At 43.1% G+C, this 24,261-nt stretch overlaps 1 protein-coding gene across 2 annotated transcripts in view; it reads right to left on the bottom strand.

Annotated features, from left to right (window-relative positions):
* The window catches only part of LOC117510249 (tetratricopeptide repeat protein 28-like), a 450,652-nt gene that overhangs the window by 18,581 nt on the left and 407,810 nt on the right, over positions 1 to 24,261 (bottom strand). For both annotated transcript variants that reach the window (XM_034169888.1, XM_034169889.1), the window contains exons 13-20: positions 23,045 to 23,185; positions 5,370 to 5,514; positions 5,091 to 5,270; positions 3,482 to 4,026; positions 1,614 to 1,861; positions 795 to 919; positions 474 to 705; positions 155 to 231 (exon numbers count right to left, since the gene is read on the bottom strand). In XM_034169888.1, coding sequence (XP_034025779.1) covers positions 155 to 231; positions 474 to 705; positions 795 to 919; positions 1,614 to 1,861; positions 3,482 to 4,026; positions 5,091 to 5,270; positions 5,370 to 5,514; positions 23,045 to 23,185 — 1,693 coding nt within the window. The remainder of the gene's footprint in view (positions 1 to 154; positions 232 to 473; positions 706 to 794; positions 920 to 1,613; positions 1,862 to 3,481; positions 4,027 to 5,090; positions 5,271 to 5,369; positions 5,515 to 23,044; positions 23,186 to 24,261) is intronic.

Here is a 24,261-nt window from a genome sequence, read left to right as displayed (position 1 = left end):
TGCTCCTAACTGGCAATTAGGATGGGTAAAAATGCAGTAAACACATTTCATTGTGCAGGGAACATGTTCCTATGTGCATATGACAATAAACTTCTTTTGAATCCTTGAATCCTTGAATTTCAAAATTCAACAGGATTCAACCGCAGTGGCCTACCCGATTGATGAGCTGCTCTCCGGCCTCTGAAGCCGTGATGAGTTTGCACAAAGCTTGGAGAGCTGGAGGCGGAAGACCTGAGGGATGCGATCAAAGGAATTTCTTCATTATTCATACTTCTTGCACCACACATGTTCTGCATGCTTCAAACTGAACCATTACCATTAAAGCTAAATGGGTGGTTATAAATGGGATGATAAGAAAAAAGAAGGCAGGCTTGAAGGACATGTTGCAAACAAGACATCTTAATCGGACTGTTTAGGGAAACAGATTGTGACGCTAATTTGATGGTGATGTAGAGCTTGTTCCGGGTGCATACCGAGCAGTGACTGCAGGGTGGTGCTGCACTGTTGGAGCCTATCGCCTGGATCAGCAGTGGGAAAGAAGACTGCAGCAGGGATACCGGTGCCTGCAGAGTCAAGGCGAAAGCCCACAGCTGTCAATAAGGCCTGCCAACCAGGGACACCCCCCACTTTATTCTCCACACTCTGCTGGGACGTGTACATGGAGTTGCGCTGCCCATTTTGTATCCGCTGAAGAGACTTCTCCACCTGCACAGAGCACAACAGTGTAGTCAGAATTATAGCTGGTGGGTTTATATACATGTGGGAATGTCTCTATTTGTTTAATCTTGTCTCACCAGGTGGAGTAAAACTCTGAGAGCATCACGTGCTCTCTCAGGATACTGCAGGATCTCAGCCAAAGCTTGACCAATCAGGGATGATGGGCTGTTAAGCTTCACATCATTACCAATCAGCATGTAACCTAAATAGGAAGACAGGACAGAAAATGTGCTCCATCAGCATTTAAATCTCCAAAGTGTCTTTCCAGGTTCATCAGTTTGATAACGATGTCAGATCAGGTGAGGAAGAATGTGCTGGTGCCATACATTGACACATTCACCACACTAAGCAAGGTCTGGATGGTAATGACCTCAGAAGACAATCAGTCCATCCCCACCTCCTGAAAGTAGCTGTGGCAGTCAGCTGAGACATGGGCATTCCCTTGACCTTTTTCAAATGCTGGAGTTGTCACTACTGAGGAATCAGCATGCTAGATCATGCCCAGAGACGTGTGCCACATAGCCAAAATGCAACTGCTCATGCTCCCTCACAGTGTAACATTGGAGTCCTCATACATAATCATTCATTTGACAAAAGGTTCATCCATTAGTACCCAATAACCTTTCAAAGAGACATATTACCAAAGACATCCAGTCATCAACTTAGTTTATTAGTTAGTATCCAAACCTAACAAGCAGGGCACTAGGGTCCTAAAGATGTAGACCTCTATTCTCCTGCAAATGTATCGGCATCACCGAACACCTCTGTCCAGGCACCACATGACTACATAAGCTCAACCCAGGCTTCTCTTAGTCTCAAAATCAGAGGAGCCAAAGACATGAAAGCCACTGCCAAGATAAACATGTCACTTTCTCAAAATGAGTAATAACACTGACCTGCCCAATTGGAGGGGTGTGTGTACTGCTTGCTACTCTGGACAGTCTTCATAGCATCGGCTAGTGCTGCGCTAGCTTTGGTCCCATTGAGAAGGGCAGTGTAGAAAGCATGGACGAAAACCTTAGAGGCTGCCACAGGAACAGGCCACAAAGACACAAGGATACACTGAGCACCAGCAGCCAGGAAAGCCCTCGTCAAGCCCACCACACCATCTGCTGTCACTTTGCTGCTGGACTCCTGGTAAGACCTGCAGGTATACAGAGACAAATGTGCAAGACTAAATTAGTAAACCTTCCAAAATCGAACTGAACACAGGGCATCACAATTGCTGTTTCATACAATAGAGTATTAGTGTAACAGACCACAGCTGATCTGTATGGAACCCCCCGGCAAGACACACACACAAATGTATGTACGTTTCGGCACAGATATGTACTGCCAATGAACTGCAAATTTTAGATAATGGAGTGAAATGCAGTATTTTAGAGTTGCAGTGAAATCAAAGCAGTTGTACATTCACATGAATGGAGGATGTTAAATGTTGACAGCCTTTGCCACTTTGTGCTCTGCTCGACGAAGCTCGACAAAGCCTGGTGCAGGCTCCTCACTTGTCAGTGTCTCAGCACAGAAAGAATCACTGAAATATCAGGAGGTGAAAAAGGAGTGTGCTCCACACTGTGCCATCCTGAGCCAAGCAAGGATGGAGCAGGGGTGGTTGGAAGTCTACTGAGCGTTGGCTATTAAAAAAAAATCTTTTATCAACTTTGTCCAAGTGGTGTCTCTGTGGGAGGACTCTGCATGGCCAGGCTCTCAATCAGATGAGGTGTGGCATTATACTTGACACTTCAGTTCCTAGCGAGTTATACCTGACACTTCAGTTCCTAGCGAGGGTGTGTTCTATTTTAATTTAAAAACTTTATTTAAACATTGGACACCTTCTTTTCATTTAGCACCTTGAACAAACATTCCTTGTGTCATTCAAGCGGTACGTCTCTTTCTCCAGTACATATATATTCTATGGAAGGGGTCACCAACCCTGTTCCTGGAGAGCACCTGCCCTGCATGTTTTCCACATTTACCTACTCAGGTCACACCTGATTTTTTTAAAGTGACGTTTTCCAGCTCTTGATTGGCTGAACACACCTGATAGAGTTAATTGCCTGGGAGTGCAACAGGTTGTTCAAGTGCTGTGCTGTCCCCTCCTGAATACTGGCACCTACTGGACACTTCAGAAAGGTTCATATACATCCAAGTTATGAATTTAATATCTAAAGGCTGCAGTCAGCACAGGGTCTGTATATGAACCAGCATGTATGTTGCTTGTATCACTTTGGATTACTATAATTAAGACTTGGGGTTGCCACAGCAGATCTGAGATGGATCTGCATGCTGATTTACCATTTTACACCGGATGACCTTCCAGATGCTACTCCACATCCAGAGGTGTCAAATCCAGCTTCAGAAAGTAAAAACCCTCCCATGTGTTGCTTCTACCTGTGCACCTAAAACAGGTGATCTCAATAATTAACTCATCCACCTGCCTGAAGAGTTGAACTAATTACAATCAGCTGATTTATTGGGAAGATGGAACAAATATGTGGCTGGACTTTTACTTTCTAAAGCTGGATTTGACACCTCTGTCCACATCACATGGAGAATAAGCAGGGGTGGCCTTGAATTGGGAACTTTCTCCTTTGAAAACAAGCACACTAACCACTTGGCCACCACCCCTGCCCTTGAATTTAAGAAGGAAACTGCAAGTAAAATGGTCATATATAAAAATATCTTAAAACCAAAGTCATGTATCAGAACCTGTGGCAACAGAGGGATCACAGTTCAAAGTGTATCCATTGAGTGGCACACTTACCCAAGAACCACCAGCTTAACAGGCAGCCTTAGGTCCAAGATATCTGCAGCTGTGAGCAGGAACTCCTGTAGGGGCGGACTGTCGCAGATGCTTTCCACATCACTGCTATCATCTTGCAAGTGGAGAGACTCTGGGAGAGTGTAACCACTTCCGATGGAGCCCTTCCTACCTCGACTACTGCTCCCTCTCCTCCCCCCAGCACCTCTTCCCACTGTTCCAACTCCTACACTGGGACCTGCCCCACCAGGCACGCACTCTGGGTTTGGGGTAAGCACCAACGCTGCCAATTTCCAGGAAATGTGGGTGGCAAAGTGTGCACATTCAGCTTGTGTGAGGGCGCTCATCACCCTCTCTTTAGTAGCAGAAGAGCCAGCCAGGGGTTGGCAGCCTAGAAGCTCAGCGACCATAAGAGCCTCCTCCTCTGCAGAGGGCATGGGCCCCCACAGCCAGCGGTCCATCACAGGCGAAGGCAGCCGAGGATTTCCCACCACTGCTGCCATAGAGACACCGCCACATGGAGGTGGTCCACTGCGCCGTGAGTGACCCTAAGAGCACAACAATAAGAGTTTATTAAAAATGCTTGTTAAGTAACTGGTGAATACATGGCCACTATTATTTACTGTATTTTCAGGACTATAAGTTTGGGAGGTCCTGTGACTTATATTTCGAAGTGGCTTATTTATGAAAAAATACTGCATTATCGTCTATGGCCAAAAGATGGAAACATCTACATGCGTGACAACCTGCTCTTGTACACTGAATGAGGCACTATGATTAACACTCTGAAGCAGAAGATGGTGGTGGTAATATACCACTAAGGTGGATGCCAACTGCCACAAAACAAAAACAAGTAGTAGGAGTTCCGAATATGAGAAACACTCTTTGTCTTAGAGAAAGAGTGAGAAATCATGCTCTCAACCAGAAAGACTACATACTGGAATAAAAAGAAGGAATATAATTTTCATACTACTCGGCACAACACTTGTTTGGACTGTGTGAGACAACAAAAACAGCAAAGGCAGATCAGCAAGCTAAATCTAATGTCAGGATATTGTCTTTTACAAATGTTTTCCAAAAGAGTTTTCAAATATTTACTCACACTGCATGTTTACCTCATCTACGATTGTCTGTTCAATGGCCAAAAGAAGCAGCTTACACAAGTTTCGCGCCTTGTACAATAACAGTAATTAGCTTGTTAGCTTCTAATTGCTAATACAGTGTTTGCATTGTCAATAAATAATGCATTAAGTTTTCAAACGTTAAATTACATTGCTCGTTTCCCTCACATAAGATTGTCTCTTCAGTGGCCAAAAGAAGTTTACTCACATCCTTGTACATTAATTAGCTCATTAGCTTCTGATGGGTAATGTGGTTTTTGCATTATCAACAAATTATGTGTTGATTCAATTAATTTTGCTTCTTATCCCATGAAGAAGTAGCCCCACATTTCAAAAATAAATGTGACTTACAGCTTATATATTTTTTTCCTCTTCATGACACATTGTTGGACAGATGTAACTAATTCTTGAACGTGACTTATAGTCAAGAAAATACTGTAATTAAGTAAAAATAATTGTTATTTTTCAGTTATCGGAGCAAGAAATTCAACCTTTGTGGTGGATCCAAGTCCATGGATGGAAGGAACAGCGATGAGGCTGAAGCGTTCATACAGGTATTCATTAGAAGAGCTTCCTTTGAGCAGGGCAAAGGGAATGAGGTACAGTTCTCCCTCCAACACCATCACAAGCTGCCTGTGTCTGCCAACAGGTCCACTGGAGTGCATCAGGCCCTGACACATATAAGACAAGTGTTTTCAATTTCTCTTTTTCTTGTGTGTTTTCACATTTTTCATGCAATTACGTCAAAAACCCATGCAGTTAGTACTCACCCCCTCCATAGGTGCAATGAGCAAATCATAAAGTGCCCGGAGTGGAGGCTTGCTGAGGCTGCTGGAGCGACGAGGCAGGGATGAGCTGCCGTCTTTGGCAGGAGACATGGTGTTACTGAACAGGCTGGTCATACTCTGGCAACTCCTGTGCAGACACATAGCAATGCTTTATTTTCTTTTTGTAAAGTCCATCATACTGTTCTGTGCATCCTAGACAATCAGAGGCAGTTTGACATTTCCACTGCCCTACTAAAACGCTCCAAAATACAATGTGATGGACACTTGCTCTGTTTTTTGTTTCTAAGCCACAAAATTGTTTTCCTTCCGCCTACACGTGTCAATGAGGCAATACTGACAATGGATTTCCAGTTAATTTCCTCCCGAGCATAGCTGCACACTGCATGCACACTCATCTTCATCCACCAATAATTTACAGCAATTTACATCCATTTAAATGTCTGATGTCGTAATTGGTATGTATTATATGAGTCAGCATCAAAATTTCACTATAATATTTTGCATCATTTCCTTTTGTGTTGTGTGTAATGTCTGTGTAATATCTGGGGTGACTGAGGTGTTTCATCATCCTTGGAGTTGTTGTACTCCACATGAGGACCTGAGAAAGAAAGGACATGAAGGTCGACAAGCAGGCATTTGTTCGAGATGTGATCAGGTGACATTACCTGTGCTGTCTAATAACCCTCGGCCTCTTTACAGGGTAATGAAAGCATTACATTACTCAAAACCTGGATCTGGTCCCACCACAGTCATGCTAAGTGATGGCATGGTCCTGACAGATGACTTTGAGCTGTTGTATACTGTAAGTCTGATCCTCCTGCCAGGATGTCAGATGTTTCTACTTCCAGAGTTCTGGTGGCTGATCTGTCAGTCAGCTGTAAACAGCAAATATCAGTGAGGGATAACGTTGTGGAGTCAGCAAACTGAGTGTCTTTGTCAGTGAGGAAAGCCTCACTGACCTTGACTTTGTGGGCAATGCTGTGATCTTTGCAGAATCAATAGATGCCTTGATTGTAGCACTTAAAAAGCAGATTGAGGAGTCAGAGTGTCTGGTTTTATGATTGTCCTCGATAGAAGATCAGGACTTTCAGTGATATTCTAGACTCACCCATCAGATGTGTATCTGTGTGTAGTGAAAGCAGAAACTGAGGGATTCACTTATCTTGGCAGTGACATTCATGTCTCAGAGATTGAGAAGCACTCAAGAAGAGCTAGGTCCAAATCCTTAGGATCCTGGTGTTTTCTGTCTTACTGCACAGTTGTGAGACATGGGGCCTGACTTACTAAAGGTTTGTGTGTATAAAAACGTGCAAAGTCCATATAACCCACAAACTTATAGGCAATCTGATCACACTGAGGACTCCATACTTCAAGTGAACAAAATAACATGTATTGTCCATTTACTGATTGCCCTAATGAATATGCAATATAAAGATGTATTTGATCAAACAGGCTTTTGCAACGTCTGATTAACAGGTGCATGTCAGGCTGCGGGTCCGTGTCTGAGCACGGTGTGAAAAAATAAACGGCCCATGCTCCAATACATGGCGAGAATACAGGTGGAAAAATTTGTCCAGATTTTTTTATAACACCATTGCAACAACTAACACAAATATCTAGCACAGCCTGCTGGAGGGCCTGTGGAGCAAATGAGGCCAATCACTTTCATGTCTTCTAGGACTGCCCAGACTAACCCAACCGTCGGGTCAATAAAGTAAATACGCGAGCATGTACGTCCAACCACAACCGACCAATGAGCGCGCTTGTATGCTCACTTCTGGTTTCAACGCGGGAGGGGAAAAAAGGCGGATAGTTTCTCGCCGGCTGCGGGAGGGTTCGCAGCCCGTGGAGGAGCTGTGATCTAAAGTGGATCTGTTTGGCTCATCACACCCAGGGAACAGTGTCAAACTAACACCATCTTACAGCCAACAAGCAGCATTTTGTTCAACAACTGTTTCGTCATTGTTAACAGGCTTCCATTCAAAATGCTTATGAAGTTTGTCTGTTTTCATCCATTGCGGTGTTTTTGCAGTAATTAAAGACGGCACCATTAAATGTCAAACATACGCCACAATAGAGCCTTAAAAAGTGGTGTAAAAAATGTAGTTTAGATGCACAAGACATGTCAAATACACGATCACGGTTGGGAGAATAAGATAAGATATTATATTTATCTGCCCAACGGTTGGGCTTATAGCCTTTGCCTAACTCCATACTGGTGAGAAATACACATCCATCTGGAAGTGACTTTCAAAGTAAACATCCCATGTAGGTTTGACACCTTATACATAGGAAATATGTCATTTGACTTATGGGATCATAGAGATAAAAAGTTGTTACTTATATTTCTGGTGGCAAGCAAAAAGGCTATCTCAAGAAGTTGGTTAAAACAAGACCACCCTACAATAGGAGAGTGGTTAGATGTGGTCCATGATATATATACAATGGAAAGGTTATCCTACTCCCTCAAAATCCAGACTGACATATTTTCTAGGATATGGTCGAAATGGATTGGGTATGTTGATCATATAGGCCTAAGAACAGATTTTATGTGAGTCTTTTTTGTTGTTGTTTTGTTGTAATTGTCTATTCATATGCATGTCCTTTTTTCTTTATTTATATTCTTTCAGAGAATTAAAGTGAAACTCCCCCTTATGTTCAAACTGTTCATATTGTTATAATATAATACAGAAAAATGTAAAAAATTGGGCCTGGGAAGAAAATTGGTGCTGATATATAACAATGGATACAGATGGAAAATCCTGACGGTTCTTTTCTCTATGATTAAGTTTTATTTTCCTTTTCTTTACTTTTCCTATGTATCAGGAACCTGTAAATCTATGATAAATTATGTTTTCTTAAAAAAAAAAAATCCTATATTGTATAAAAGCTGTTGGACTCAATAAAGATAAAATTTGAATACAAAGAAAAAATTAACGGCCAAGCTTTCAATCACAGAAATGACACCGGTCCCACTTTGCTTGAATCGGTGAGGGTCAGCAGTGAACTTTAAACGGTGGCGGCTGGCCCATAGGGGGTGCTGGGGTGCTGCCCTCCCAGATGTGGAGGGGAAAAATTATCCATCCATCCATCCATCCATCCATCCATCCATCCATTTTCTTCTGCTTTATCCAGAGTCGGGTCGCGGGGGCAGCAGCTCAAGCAAAGCCGCCCAGAGAAAATTGGGAATAGGGAATAGGGAAAAATTATAATATATATATTTTAAAAGTATTACCAATGTCAGTTTTACTTAATAGTATGTGCCTACATGTAATCTACATTATTAAAACAACATTTCCACCAACTGACTCTCATTCAACAGCGCATTTCCACCGACATAAGCACAGAATGTACATATGTATATAAAGGATTCCAGCAATGTATTCAGGGTTTAACTCACATTAGGCTCTAATATCATCACTGTGTCTCTTGCTTTGGTGATTTCAGATCACTCACTTATTAAGTTTACAGTCACATTGCTTTGTCCACTGGGACGAGATGCTTATTTATCACCACTGCAACGCATCGACGACTCCTCAACTATAAATTAACTTGGAGCGAGAGTGCCTGATATCTTAGCATCACTTTCGGAACATCATCATTCAGTTGATAGTCTTGTGGATGACTTAAACTCAGTGGTCACGAGCACAGTGGACATGATCGCTCCACTTACACTAAACCTCTCTGGCCCAATCTGAACCAGTAGTCAGGATCTAAAGAGTCACATCCAAAAACTTCAAAAAGTCAGTAATCGTCTGTACTGACGAAGCCCTCATCGCTGATCTGCAGAACTGGAGAAGGAAGAAAAAGGTCCCGAACACACTGCAGATGAAGAAATCATTACCATCCAGGAAGGAATCACACTAATGAACAGTTAGAATGACAATTGAACAGTTGGACAAATGGTTGTAACTACTGTAAGCTGATTTAATTTTTTTTTTTGGTCAACTTCATTAACTCACGGTTTCATTTTGTGGACCCCAACTCACACAAGTTAACGGGCTCACATGTAAGTGCTTACAGTTGTAGTCTCATGCTGTTGTTAAGACCTTCCCTGAAAAGCCTTCAGTTAATTCAAAATGCTGCAGCTAGAGTACTAACGGGGACTAGAAGGAGAGAGCATATCTCACCCATATTGGCCTCTCTTCATTGGCTTCCTGTTAATTCTAGAACAGAATTTAAAATTCTTCTTCTTACTTATAAGGTTTTGAATAATCAGGTCCCATCTTATCTTAGGGACCTCATAGTACCATATCACCCCAATATAGCGCTTCACTCTCAGACTGCAGGCTTACTTGTAGTTCCTAGGGTTTGTAAGAGTAGAATGGGAGGCAGAGCCTTTAGCTTTCAGGCTCCTCTCCTGTGGAACCAGCTCCCAATTCGGATAAGGGAGACAGACACCCTCTCTACTTTTAAAATTAGGCTTAAAACTTTCCTTTTTGCTAAAGCTTATAGTTAGGGCTGGATCAGGTGACCCTGAACCATCCCTTAGTTATGCTGCTATAGACTTAGACTGCTGGGGGTTCCCATGATGCACTGAGTGTTTCTTTCTCTTTTTGCTCTGTATGCACCACTCTGCATTTAATCATTAGTGATTGATCTCTGCTCCCCTCCACAGCATGTCTTTTTCCTGGTTCTCTCCCTCAGCCCCAACCAGTCCCAGCAGAAGACTGCCCCTCCCTGAGCCTGGTTCTGCTGGAGGTTTCTTCCTGTTAAAAGGGAGTTTTTCCTTCCCACTGTCGCCAAGTGCTTGCTCACAGGGGGTCGTTTTGACCGTTGGGGTTTTTATGTAATTATTGTATTGCCTTGCCTTACAATATAAAGCGCCTTGGGGCAACTGTTTGTTGTGATTTGGTGCTATATAAATAAAACTGATTGATTGATTGACCTTAGATGCAAAGTGTTCATCTGTACAGCGCCAATAATTCGACACATAGACAGGACCAGCTGGTTTGGTCTAATGTATTTGCCTTCAAAGCTGACCTATAGTCACAGATAGTGCAGAGAGAAAGTTTAATGACTTTGACATTTTCACTCTAAATACTTACATCTCTAGATCTTATCTTGTACAACCTTATGAGGGTACTTAAAACATTTTCGGCCTCACCCGGAAACAAAAGCTTCTGGTGGCTCAAGCTGTGACCTTCTTCCACAAAGGGACAGCAACCAAGTGCATTGAAGTTAAGGGAGACTATGCTGAAAAATAATGCAAACACCATTTTTCTCCTGTGACGCTTTCTGGCTGAGGCCAGAACGTTCTGAAGTATTCTGGCATCCCCTCTTTAGTAAATGCATCAGCAGTTATTTTTGCTTCATCATGTGGGCAGTCACAGCAAAATCCCTCCCACACTAATGGCACTCAGTGTCTGTGCATAATTACAGGCCACTGGGCTCTCCATTGTCATTTCTCTGTGACCATATAACTTTAAAATACAAGTGGCAACATCAGTGAGAACATGTCAGTACATCACTATCCACCAGATGGCAGCATTGTACTGTGGTACATTAGTGTTCTGTGTGTGTGTGTGTGTGTGTGTGTGTGTGTGTGTGTGTGTGTGTGTGTGTGTGTGTGTGTGTGTGTGTGTGTGTGTGTGTGTGAGGAGCTCTTCTGACATAAACCTGCTCCACACAAAACCAAAACCCAGAGCGTCCAGATGAAGGAAGCTGAAATTGTGATTTTCTTTGGTGTGCTGCCAAAAACATCCAGATTTTATTGGAGCTCACAGATATTGCACATGTGCCTCTAGTGTTTGAGGCATGTTGGCTACATCGCAGGACTGACGGCGTCCCGCTCACCCAGAGACACACAACACACTGAGAATTGTGCTAATCACGGTCTTGGGGTCAGAAACCTTTGGTGCTTTCGGCGCTGTTCGCATACCAGGCCAAGCTTCATGGCAGCGCTGTCACTTTGCTCCATCTGCTCCACCAGTCAGAGTGTCCTCCGGGCCCCAGCTAACAGACATCTATCTGCCCTCCTGGTAGCCCCGAGCCTCTGGCTTGCCTCCAGCCACCCAGCACTCTGTCTGTCTCCAAGGCTTTGGCATGGGCCTCCATGGGAAAGCAAACGATCGTTTGTTAGGCCGACAAGAAAAAGGAGAGAGGAGTCGAGGAGTGAGTCTCAGAAGGTGAGTGTCAAGTGGAGCAGGAACCAGTGAATTTGGTGACAGCCGCATTTAGCGACTGGTGCGTTGAAACAAAGGTGGACAAATTAGTCTGTGCTACATACTGAAATATACAATACTTTCAATAAAAAAAATGTGTTTGTACCTCCAGGAATGTTTTATTTTCAGTGTGTTTCACATCCAGAGTGTGTCACTAGAGTACTTTTTCAGTATTTGCAGGTGCCTGAAATATGGATTTTAAGTTTTCAACATTAAAACTTGACATTTTAAATAAATTTAAATTAACTCTGTGAAAACAGCAAGATGACTTGACTGACTGCACAAATCTTTTTTTACAGTGTGTTAAATGGGAGAACTGGATCAGCTGGTACGGTCAGTGGGTGGAGTTTGTTGGCATATATATAAGTATTTAAAGATAATTAATTTTCAAAGACTTTTCAAAGTCTTTTCAGACTTTTTGCCTTTTTTTTTGCAGAGAAAAGCCACAGAAAAATATTTATAGATGTGTTTTATATGTCATAATAATGCTGTTAATACATCTTTGATGTATTTCTGTAGACACCGTACTGACCCATCTGATCTGATGCCACAATAATTTGCCCCCCATAGCAACCAGGCATTGCCCATATTACTGTTTACATCACAGCTGCACCCAAGGCAACAGCTGTTTGATAACCATTTAAATGTACAGAATAGCATATCATTTTAAACAAAGAAAAATGTCACTGTAACCAAATTACATTTTTTCTACGAATTTGATTGGTTAATCATGTGAGAGCGCAGACCGTATAATAGCTTATATAGGTGTAATTTTTGGAACAACGGTGGAAAAAGATGTATTACTCCGCGCCCTGACCGGTGTTCTGACGAGATGTGATTACTGTCGAATGTCATTCCTGCCCTCCGCGCGCAACTGCATGCGCAGTATTGTGGGGATGCGGGACTTTTGTCATGCACAATTTTTCAGAACACCAGCTGTGCGCACTGCTAGCTATTAGCGCTGTTAGCTCAGAGTGAGAGAAAAGTCGCGTGCCTCCATCGAAATGGGTGAATTTAAGCTGCCGTATGAAAGTATTGATGTGGATTCTGATACAGAATTACTGTTTCACATTTGATGGATTTTCACAATCGATGGAATACTCCACCCCTGACCGCTGTTGGAGAAATGATCGCTGCTTCACAGTAAAGCCAAATTACCTACAGAAAAATAAACCGTGCAAACGATGGAACTGGATTAGAATGGGAATAACCCCCTTGTGTCTGATGATGTGGATGTTCATGCTGTTATACGGTCAAACATATGTGTTTTATATCCCTGGTAAAGCTGTATGTTTGACCATATAACCCAGCATGAACGTCTGCTCTAATTATGTTGGAAAACATGGATCAGGTGTCGCTGTCTCTCTCTAGCATTGGCAGAAGTATAAAGGCCATACAGAATAGTCAGATCTCCAGTTTGGAAGCCAGATGTACCTTATCAACATGTTAGGTGAATATCCACAATATTTATATTCCGTATTTGTACAATATTGACTGAAATTACAACATGGTAACATATAAATTGCTATCAGGTCATCATTCATTATGTGCATCCGTATTGGTGCAACTTCACTGGCCGTTTTATATGCTACACCTTGCCAGGGCTGGGTCAGACCCCCTTTAGCCTTAAGTAATTTCTGTATTCTTTGATTCAAAAATTCAAAAAGGTGCTGGAAGCATTCATCAGAAATTTTGGTCCATATTGATATGACAGTACCATGCAGTTGCCACACCATTACACCACCACCACCAACAGTCTGAACTGTTGACACAAGCCAGGATGGAGTCATGCTTTCATGTGGTTGATGCAAAATTCTGACCCAGCCTCCTAAATGTTGCAGACCAGACAAGTTGGTCCTCTGTGATGAAGGCATTAGACACTTATTAGATACTTAGACACTTACGAATGGACATTCAAATGGCATTTGTGCAATTTGTGCTGCAGTTGTGTGCGTATTCAAGCTGGACTCAAATACCTCGTACAGTAGTCAGGACATACGTGTGGCCAGAACACATGCACTCTAAATTCATGTTGGAAAACAATCGAACGGTGGTCGAGTAGCAGTCGTACTGCTGTATGAATGCGGTACAACAGTCGTATGGCAATTTGTATACAAGTCGAACCACTGGAACTGCGTTTGAGGGCCAGCACGAATTGTTCGAGCATGTCGAATCCTGGCCGATTATCTCCCCATCACACTAGAGCATGAATGTCGTACAAATGCACATTTGAACGGCAGTCATACAATTTGTGCTGCATTTGTACCCATATTCAAGCTGGATTCAAATTCCTCATACAGCATTCATGTGGTACTTAGAAAATGCACCATCCAGCATGAATGTAGACAGCATGCACACCACTGGGGAATAATCAAATGGCGATCGAAGGGCAGTCGCAACCGTGCTGCATTCGTATTGCCATCCAAATGGCATTCAAATGGCATTAGAAATGACAACCCAATTAGGCTCACCGGGGCCCAATTGCGACACAATGCAATGGCCGAAAGCCCTGGGTGTGCCACAAATAGGGCAGATCGCATCTGTGTGTCCCCAGAAAGTCCCAAGTGGGGGCTGACTGCAACATGGCGGGCGCGAGGGACATGCCCCAGCAGGCATTGCAGCGTTGACTTTCTATATGTCTGTAATACCCTGGCAGACAGGTGTTGGATGCCATTCGTGTGACAGTGTCAGTCTGGGTAGATTCCTGTCACTCATGATGCATTCTGTATATTCTTGCTGCAGTCTGCTGGTATTGGGGGGATTCGTGCTGTGTTGTGGGCTGATTTGTCCTCCATTCTGTGTATTCTTCCTGTGTTCCCGGGCTGCATTCCAGCTCGGTACGCGAGCCGCTGCACTCTGAGTGGCGCGACCGGTTCGAGCTTCGTACCACCGTCTGGGTATTCGTACGGCATTTGTACATGCCTGTAGGAATTGCTGTCCTAATTGAATGTGGCTCAACTTTTGTTTATTTTGCTGATTTGTGTGATTTGTACGGCATTCGTGGTCTAGTGTGGCGGGGCCCTTACATAAGACAGAAGAGACCAGAATAAACAGCAGGGTTTTCACTACCACTATAAAAGCCGAGTGCAGTGTGTAAGTACCTGTGTTAATCTTTCACACTAACCTTAGCTGTTTCTATAACAAATTTCTCAAAAAAGGCTTTCAAAATGAGTATGACAAAACTCATTTTGGGAAAGAGCAAGAAGTCGGCAACAGTGGATGCTACCGGTGTTGTGTTAAGGCTGATTATCAGAGAGACAAAAACTTCCCATATACAAAAATGGAGATAATTTCAAAAATATCATATGTGTTCATTGGTGATTATTAACTTATTCAGAGGTAAATGCTTCATCATGACAATGCCCCGTTAATAGTTTTTGTGATATCTCCACCACTTCGGATGGACAGAATTCCTAGGTATCACGATATACCCCGGCCCCTTGGGATAGGATATAAAATATTGTGAAAGCCAATCCTTGTTATTACTGTATTACCAGTGGTGGGCACACTTCCGATAATCCGATAACAGATAATTATCGAATATAATGTTTTCGTTATCGGATTATTATTTAAAAACCATTATCAGACTAATAATCTTCCGATGAATTGTCCTCCAATAACTTTTAGACCGATAACGCAGTAAACCCACCTGAACAACAGCAAACATTTTTAAAATTTAAAATCAGTTGAGACGTACCTGTTAAAAGTTTCCTAACAGATGTATACGAGGTCTATTAGAAAAGTATCCAACCTTATTATTTTTTTCAAAAACCATATGGATTTGAATCACGTGTGATTGCGTCAGACAAGCTTGAACCCTCGTGCGCATGCGTGAGTTTTTCCACGCCTGTCGGTTGCGTCATTCGCCTGTGAGCAGGCTTTGAGTGAGGAGTGGTCCACCCCCTTGGCGGATTTTCATTGTCAGGAAATGGCGGAATGATTTGGGCTTTTTTTCCATCAGAATTTTTTCTGAAACTGTTAGAGACTGGCAGCTGGAAACCATTCAAAAAATTTATCTGGCTTTCGGTGAAAAATACGACACTCGGCGCGTCGCGCTCCGTGCCGCCATCGAGAGCCACAAACCACCAGATCATTTCTAAACGGATGGCTCTGTGGAGCCGGGACCGTCGTGTGCCATTTCTCTGATTATCACAAGAGCTGGACATCAACCATTTTCCGGCAGATTTCACTTTTAACAAGAGATTTTGTCATGGAAAGCCGAGTGGAGGCTTCGCGCATCACGATGGATTCGCTACTGGAACGAGACAAAACTACCTCCGTTTTGGTCTCACAGGACGGCTTTGAGATGGTGTTCAGACAGCTGTCGGTGGTTTTTCCATCGAGTGATTATCCGAGAAATTGTGGATGTGCCTGGACATGCCAGAACATGTCCCGTGAGGCTTCATCATGGCGTTGCTGTGCGCCATGTGGCACTGCCGCGATGCGCGAAGCCTCCGCTCTTCTTTCCATGACAAAAACTCCTGTAACAGTGGAATGTGCCGTTCATTTCCAAACTGGACGCTGTGTTTTATCCGGGACATTGTCTGACTAGCACAGGAATTGTGAAAAGACGTGGACATCAGCACTTTTTCGGCACACTGAGACAGACGTGCGGAGGAATTCCGCGCGTCGCGGTGGTGCCGCATGGCGCGAAGCAACGCCGAGCGTCCTTAAAGCCGTCCTTAAAGCTGTAGTAACAGTCCTTATTCTCTGTGAAGCCCATAAAATTTTCACTGAAAGCCAGATAAATTTTTCGAATGGTTTCCAGCTGCCAGTCTCTAACAGTTTCTGAAAAAATTCTGATGGAAAAAAAGCCCAAATCATTCCGCCATTTCCTGACAATGAAAATCCGCCGAGGGGGTGGACCACTCCTCACTCAAAGCCTGCTCACAGGCGAATGACGCAACCAACAGGCGTGAAAAAACTCACGCATGTGCATGAGGGTTCAAGCTTGTCTGACGCAATCACACGTGATTCAAATCCATATGGTTTTTGAAAAAAATAATAAGGTCGGATACTTTTCTAATAGACCTCGTATAGTTCTACCCTCTGCAAACAGTAGAGAGATCTTCTTCTTCTTTGTCTTTCAGCTGTTCCCGTTAGGGGTCGCCACAGCAGATCAATCGTTTCCATCTCACCCTGTTCTCTGTATCTTCCTCTGTCACACCAACCACCTGCATGTCCTCTCTCAGCACATCCATGAACCTCCTCTTTGGTCTCCCTCTTCTCCTCCTGCCTGGTGGCTCCATCCTCAACATCCTTCTCCCTATATACCCTGGGTCCCTCCTCTGCACATGTCCAAACCATCTCAATCTCGCCTCTCTGACTTTGTCTCCAAACCGTCCCACCTGAGTTGTCCCTCTGATATGTTCATTCCTAATCTTGTCCATTCTTGTCACTCCCAAAGAGAATCTCAACATCTTCAGCTCTGCCACCTCCAGCTCTGCCTCCTGTCTTTTTGTTAGTGCCACCGTCTCTAAACCGTACAACATAGCTGGTCTCACTACTATTTTGTAAACTTTCCCCTTCACTCTTGCTGATATTCTTCGGTCACAAATCACTCCTGCCACCTTTCTCCACCCACTCCACCCTGCCTGCACTCTCTTCTTCACCTCTCTACCACACTCTCCATTACTTTGAACAGTTGATCCCAAATATTTAAACTCATCTACTTTCACCAGTTGTACTCCTTGTAACTGCACTATTCCACTGGGCTCCCTCCCATTCACACACATGGACTCAGTCTTGCTTCTACTGACTTTCATTCCCCTTCTCTCCAAAGCATATCTCCACTTCTCCAGACTAGACTCAACTTGCCCTCTACAATCACTACAGATCACAATGTCATCTGAAAACATTATAGTCCATGGGGCCTCCTGTCTGATCTCATCCGTCAACCTGTCCATCACCACTGCAAACAAGAAAGGGCTCAGAGCTGATCCTTGGTGTAATCCCACCTCCACCTTGAATGAGTCTGTCATTCCGACTGCGCATCTCACCACTGTCACACTATTCTTGTACATGTCCTGCACTACCCTAACATACTTCTCTGCCACGCCAGACTTCCTCATACAATACCACAACTCTTCTCTTGGTACCCTATCATAAGCTTTTTCTAAGTCCACAAACACACAATGTAACTCTTTCTGTCCTTCTCTGTACTTTTCCAACAGTATTCTCAGAGCAAACATTGCATCTGTAGTGCTCTTTCTCGGCATGAAACCATATTGCTGCTCACAGATCTTCACCTGTTTTCTAAGCCTAGCTTCTACTACTCTTTCCCATAACTTCATGCTGTGGCTGATCAGCTTTATGCCTCTGTAGTTACTGCAGCTCTGCACATCACCCTTGTTCTTGAAAACAGGAACCAGCACACTTCGTCTCCACTCCTCAGGCATCCTCTCACTTTCCAAGATTTTATTAAACAATCTGGTTAGAAACTCTACTGCCATCTCTCCTAGACATTTCCATGCCTCCACTGGAATGTCATCTGGACCAACTGCCTTTCCACTCTTCATAGCAGCCCTCACTTCTTCCTTACTAATCTCTTGTACTTCCTGATTTACTCTCACCACATCATCCAGCCTTTTCTCTCGCTCATTTTCTTTATTCATCAGCTCTTCAAAATATTCCCTCCACCTTCTCAGCACACACGCCTCACTTGTCAGCACATTACCATGTGCATCTTTTACCACCCTAACCTGCTGCACATCATTTCCAGCTCTGTCCCTTTGTCTGGCCAATCGGTACAAGTCCTTTTCCCCTTCCTTACTATTCAACTTCTTGTACAGCTCGCAATATGCCTTTTCCTTTGCTTTTGCCACTTCTCTTTTCGCCTTACGCCACATCTCCTTGTACTCCTGTCTACTTTCTTCATCTCTCTGACTATCCCAAAACTTTTTCGCCAACCTCTTTCTCCTTATGCTTTCCTGGACCTCTTCAGTCCACCACCAAGTCTCCTTGTCTTCCCTCCACTGTCCAGATGTCATACCCAGTACTGCCCTAGCTGTCTCCCTTACCACATCTGCAGTACTTTTCCAGTTGTCCAAAATGGCTTCCCCTCCAACCAGTGCTTCTCTCATCTGCTCGCTAAATTTCACAACAGTCTTCCTCCTTCAGCTTCCACCATCTGATCCTTTGTTGAGCTCTCACTCTCTTCTTCTTCTTTACCTCTAAAGTCATCCTACAAACAACCATCCTATGCTGTCTAGTGACACTCTCTCCTGCTAGCACCTTACGGTCTGTGATTTCTTTTAGCTTGCATCTCCTATAAAGAATGTAGTCCACCTGTGTGCACCTTCCTCCACTCTTATATGTTACCCTGTGCTCCTCCCTTTTCTTAAAGTAGGTATTCACCACAGCCATTTCCATCCTTTTTGCAAACTCAACTACCATCTGTCCTTCCCCATTCCTATCCTTGATACCATATCTACCAATTACTTCCTCATCACATCTGTTCCCTTCACCAACATGCCCATTGAAGTCTGCTCCTATCTCCACTCTTTCATGCTTGGGCACACTCTCCACCACCTCATCTAACACACTCCAGAAATCTTCTTTCTCCTTCATCTCACAACCTACCTGTGGGGCATATGCACTGATGATATTCATCATCACCCCTTCAATTTCCAACTTCACGCTCATCACCCTGTCAGACACTCGTTTAACCTCCAACACACTTAACATATTCTTCCTTTAAAATGACCCCAACACCATTTTTCTTCCTGTTCTCACCATGGTACAACAACTTGTACCCACCGCCAATGCTCCTGCTCTTACTTCCCTTTCACTTGGTCTCTTGCACACACAATATGTCTACCTTTCTCCTCTCCATCATATTAGCCAGCTCTCTCCCTTTACCAGTCATACTACCAACATTCAAAGTCCCCACTCTCATTTCCACCCTTCTAGTTTTCTTCGTCTTCCGCTGTTCGTGGCAACGTTTTCCTCCTCTTCTTCGTCGTCTTCGCCCAGCAGTAGCCCAATTTCCACCGGCACCCTGTTGGGCAATAGCACCGGTGGCAGACGTTGTTAACCCGGGCCGCGACCGATCCGGTATGGGAATTCGATTCTGAGTCTGCATAGTTGGGTTGGCTTGTTTTACGCCGGATGCCCTTCCTGACGCAACCCTCCTCATTTATCCAGGCTTGGGACCGGCACTCAGAATATACTGGCTGCACACCCCATGTGGCTGAGTTGCAAACAGTAGAGAGATACTTCCAGGAAAAACCACTCTACCTCTGCAGGCAAAGGAGAACTAGTCATAAAAAAACAAACAAACAAAAAAAACCATTTCCTTTAACACCATACTGATACGCTGGCAATATCACCCAAGTCATCCAGAGGCATACATTTTTAACTTATGGTTCAAATTTTAACAAAACTAATTTTGGACAAGTTATTTAAAATTACTGTCATGTTTTATAAAGTGAAAATATCAGCTATATGTTTTAGTTTTAAAATAATGTGCTAATTTTTAAGGTTTTGTGAGCACATGCTGAGCCCAGCAGTGCATTATGGGTAGGACAGGGTGTTCACGACAGGACAAATGAATTTCAGACACACTGTTCAGGCTCCACGGACAGCAGCATTAAACTCTAGTGCCTAAAATGCTCGTGAATATATTCTCTGGGTTTATAGACATTATTGTATTTGCGTTTGTTAAATTCCACGCATCTTAAATGTAGCAGACGGATTATCTGGGATTTTGTTTTGGAAAGATTTCAAGGCCTCTACTGCCATCTACTGGCCAGTGGTGTTCATGGCAGTATTCGCCCTAAGTGCTAAGCGTCTGGGCACCAGTAGATGGCAGTGTTGTCAAATCAACTTTTTGGCTTTGCAAATGGCTTTTTTTTTTTTTTTACAAATTAAGTTTAAAAACAAAACAACAACAACAACAACAAAAAAAAAACCCATTACAAGACAGCTCTGCGGTGTTTGCACAGGCACAGTGCGAGTGGTTGGACGGCTGACCAGAATAATATCAAACAGGTTTGATTTTCATTCGACCATACGATCAGCGATCAGGAGGTGGTTAATGCAGCTTGTTACTCCATGTACACAACACAATGCAGGATGCGCGATTAACCTGAAACCCGGTCCAAAAAATTCTCTCGTACAGTGTAAAGCCAACATTTATGTATCAACAATATTGAGTGCACGTTTTACAACATCATAAAACGGGCGCACATTCTCTCCACATGTAAAACATTTTGCAATGACACTTCCAGGGCTCCGTAAAAATGCCTGTTTTTACAAATTAAAAAATGGAATATTTTACAAAAGCACATTTATCTCAATTATCTGTAAACACCAACACATGACACACGTCACATTAACGTGTTGGTTTACATAATGAATGATTGAACCAATCAGTATTTAGCAGAGGCATATTTTACCCAGAATCCTTTGCGATCTGTCTGTGTTTGTTACAAAACCTCAGAATTAGTGCATTATTCAAAATTAAAAGATATATGTTATATTTTAACTTTGTACAAATGACAGAATTGACATTAATGGAGTTATTCTATCAGTATTCACACAAAACCATAAGTCAGGATGCCTTTATTTTTCAAGACCTCCGCCGGAGCATTGTGATTGGTAGAGAGCTGGCTTTGTGACTGCTCTCAGGGTGCTTCAGTGCTTCAGTGCTGTAGCCGTGTAGCCGTGTAGCCGTGTAGCCGTGTAGCCGTGTAGCCGTGTAGCCGTGTAGCCGTGTAGCCGTGTAGCCGTGTAGCCGTGTAGCCGTGTAGCTTCTAGCAGGAGGCAGCATGTTCAAACATAGAAATGCTGACTCACTGTTTGAGTCTTTTGTCGCTTCCAAAAGCGATCGTGGTGTTAAAACTCAAATTCAGCCTGTTAGTAGTTGCAAATGTACCAGAGACAACACTGGAATTTATCGGTTATCGGTTATCTGTAACTTCCGATACATTTTTGGGTGGTTTATCTTTATCAAAGATAACTTTTCAGTTATCTGATTATCTGTTATCAAAGTTAATTTTTTGGTTATCTGTGCCCACCACTGTGTATTACAAATCCAAATAGAGTTGGTTTCAAATCCCCGCTCCACAACTCCAGTGTGAGAAAATGTTGGGTTTAAGATGAATGAGTGAGGAGAGCCCATTCACATGAAGAAGCCAGGATGTCAAGGAGCGCCGGTTCCTTTTCAACCAGTTTGGGGTGGCTGTGGTGTGTGTGCACAATTACATCCACTTCAAATTCAGATAGGTGACTAAATGATTACTTTACAAGCTGCTGTCCACTTAGCCCTTATGATGAATGCACTCTGTCCTGCTTTTCAACCATCAGCTTCACGGAAATGCTGAAACAAAGTCATTAAGCTCTCATTGTGTATAAAAACGTTTTTTAATTAGACACTGAGGGGATTAGACATGAGGAGACTTCCATTATCACCTTCCCATGCTAATCCTACCACACTCCCCGGTGCAGATTAGAACTCAAGTGTTAAATTAAAGCAATCATAATACCAGATGAAGATATAACACCAAGAACGACTCTTCAGTATATTGGCCTCAAATCTATTTCAATTTAGATCTCATTCAATTAAAGCCCTTTTACCTTTTTACTTCACTTGACCTGCTGGTAACTCCTGTTCATTACACCGTAAATTGTAATTCCGAAGAGAAAACGATGAGGGGAAGTTTGTGAAATCACATTCTTTATCCTTACATCAAATCCCAAGATGTACAATTTGAACTGAAAATGAGGTTCTGTTCTTCTTTTGCCCGGTGATAGGATGCTGGCTCCTCTGCATTCGGAATTTCATAATTCAAAGAGTTTTAGATCCAAAAGAATGAGTGGATTATTACCGGCAGCCCATTAAAGCGGCCTAATGAGCACCGAGACTCAATTAAAGCTGGAATTACCCTCTCTTCAAAGAGCAGCTCAACCGTGGACGAGGCCGGGGAAACATGACCCAGACACACACACACCAGATGCACCCCCACTGAATGAACACATGTATTCATTCCGAAGAGCGTAAATTCACGATTTGCAGCGTATCATTAAATGATCCTCCAAATGGGCTGGAAACGCTGGAAGACTCACTGATGTGTACACAGTCTGCACAACAAACATTACAAAAAAAAGAAAATCTAAATCTGGATGTCTGCGTGCGGAAACACACACACACACACACACACACACACACACACACACACACACACACACACACACACACACACACACACACACACACACACACACACACACCAAGGTCCCCACTGGAGGAGGCAACTTTAGCAGCTTGGCTTTACTTAGTCTATTTAATGAGGATTCACATGCTCCCTGTGCAGCGCTTAAACAATGGAGGAAAGGCTCCTTCACACACAAGCCGCAATACCCGGCAATCTCCTTTCCCAAACAGATATGTATAATCCTTTCTTGTGTGGAAAAGTAGGAGTGAGTTGTGCTTGTTGATGAAGACCTTCTCTTAGCCATAGCTCATCCACAAATTTCCAGCTTCTTTCCTACCTGTTGAACAAGTTGTTTCTGGAGACCATGCGCAGGAAGCCTGTTGGATCAGTGACCGAGTTAAGCTTGTTGTTGAGCTCTTCGAACTGTTGGTCCAACAAATCTCCTGCCTCACTTTCCGTCTCACTGCTGGAACACCCTCTGGAGGAGAGACAGCAAAGGCAGACAGTCAGGAAAATGCTGGCAGGAAACAGGACAGTAGACATTACACAGACTTACATCGCTTCTCTGCAGATCAACACACATACTTATTGGATTGTAATAGGCACACTGCTGTTCAGCTCAGACACACACACACACAAACCTGAATTTTCAGGTTTGGTCTGACATCGTAATAATAACATCTCATTCTAATCCAATTACATTTGTTCTGCAAATCTGATTGGTTAATCGTGCAAGATTTCAAACCATAAAATATCGAGTAGACGGTGTCAAAATATTTGACCTTTTCACATTTAATGTATTACTCCATGCCCTGACCATTTTGCTACGCAGATAGATGTCAATAATGGCGCTATCAGCTGAGACGAGAGAAACCGGTGCAGTGACGACGATGCCAAAATGGATGAATTTAATCTATCACACTAAAGTATTGATGTGGATTCTGATACGGAATTACTCAATGCAGTTGACCAGATGGAGAAGTCTGTGGGTCTGCTCACAGAATTTCCAGTTTGGCATGAAGATGCTGTTGCTGCGGTAAGCTTCATCAACCGAATTACTTACAGAAAAATAAACCGTGCAAGAGATGGAATTGGATTAGAATGGGAATAACCCCCTTGAGTTATACTCAAGGGGGTTATTCAAGGAGTAAAACTCAATTTGCGATCGTAAAAGCCAGCATTAATATCTGCAAATCATCAGACACAACTGGATTATTCCCTAATTTTAATGCTGGAGGTGCGGATCCAGTGAGTATGGAGTATTGCACTCTTATCATGCAACTCTTAAATCAGCTTTTTTTCATGCTCCTCACCTTGCACACACAATCTTTTAAAATATCTATCAAAAAGGTTATGTTAGCACAATTATTCAAAAACTAATAAACTTTTTTTTTTTTTTACCAAACTTGGTGAGATACTTATGGCTTTGACCTGGAGCAGAAACATGGGATTCTACAGTTATTCTGCCGTCATTTTTGCAGAGCAAGACACGGCATGTTAATACTGTCACAGCTTGGTAGAGGATGCCAATAGAGAGAACCACAACAAAGGTAA

Source organism: Thalassophryne amazonica, chromosome 5 (genome assembly GCF_902500255.1).
Source record: "Thalassophryne amazonica chromosome 5, fThaAma1.1, whole genome shotgun sequence".
Lineage (NCBI taxonomy): Eukaryota > Metazoa > Chordata > Actinopteri > Batrachoidiformes > Batrachoididae > Thalassophryne > Thalassophryne amazonica.
Note: the sequence above shows the minus strand (reverse complement) of the source record. Positions and strands in the feature narration are given on the sequence as shown.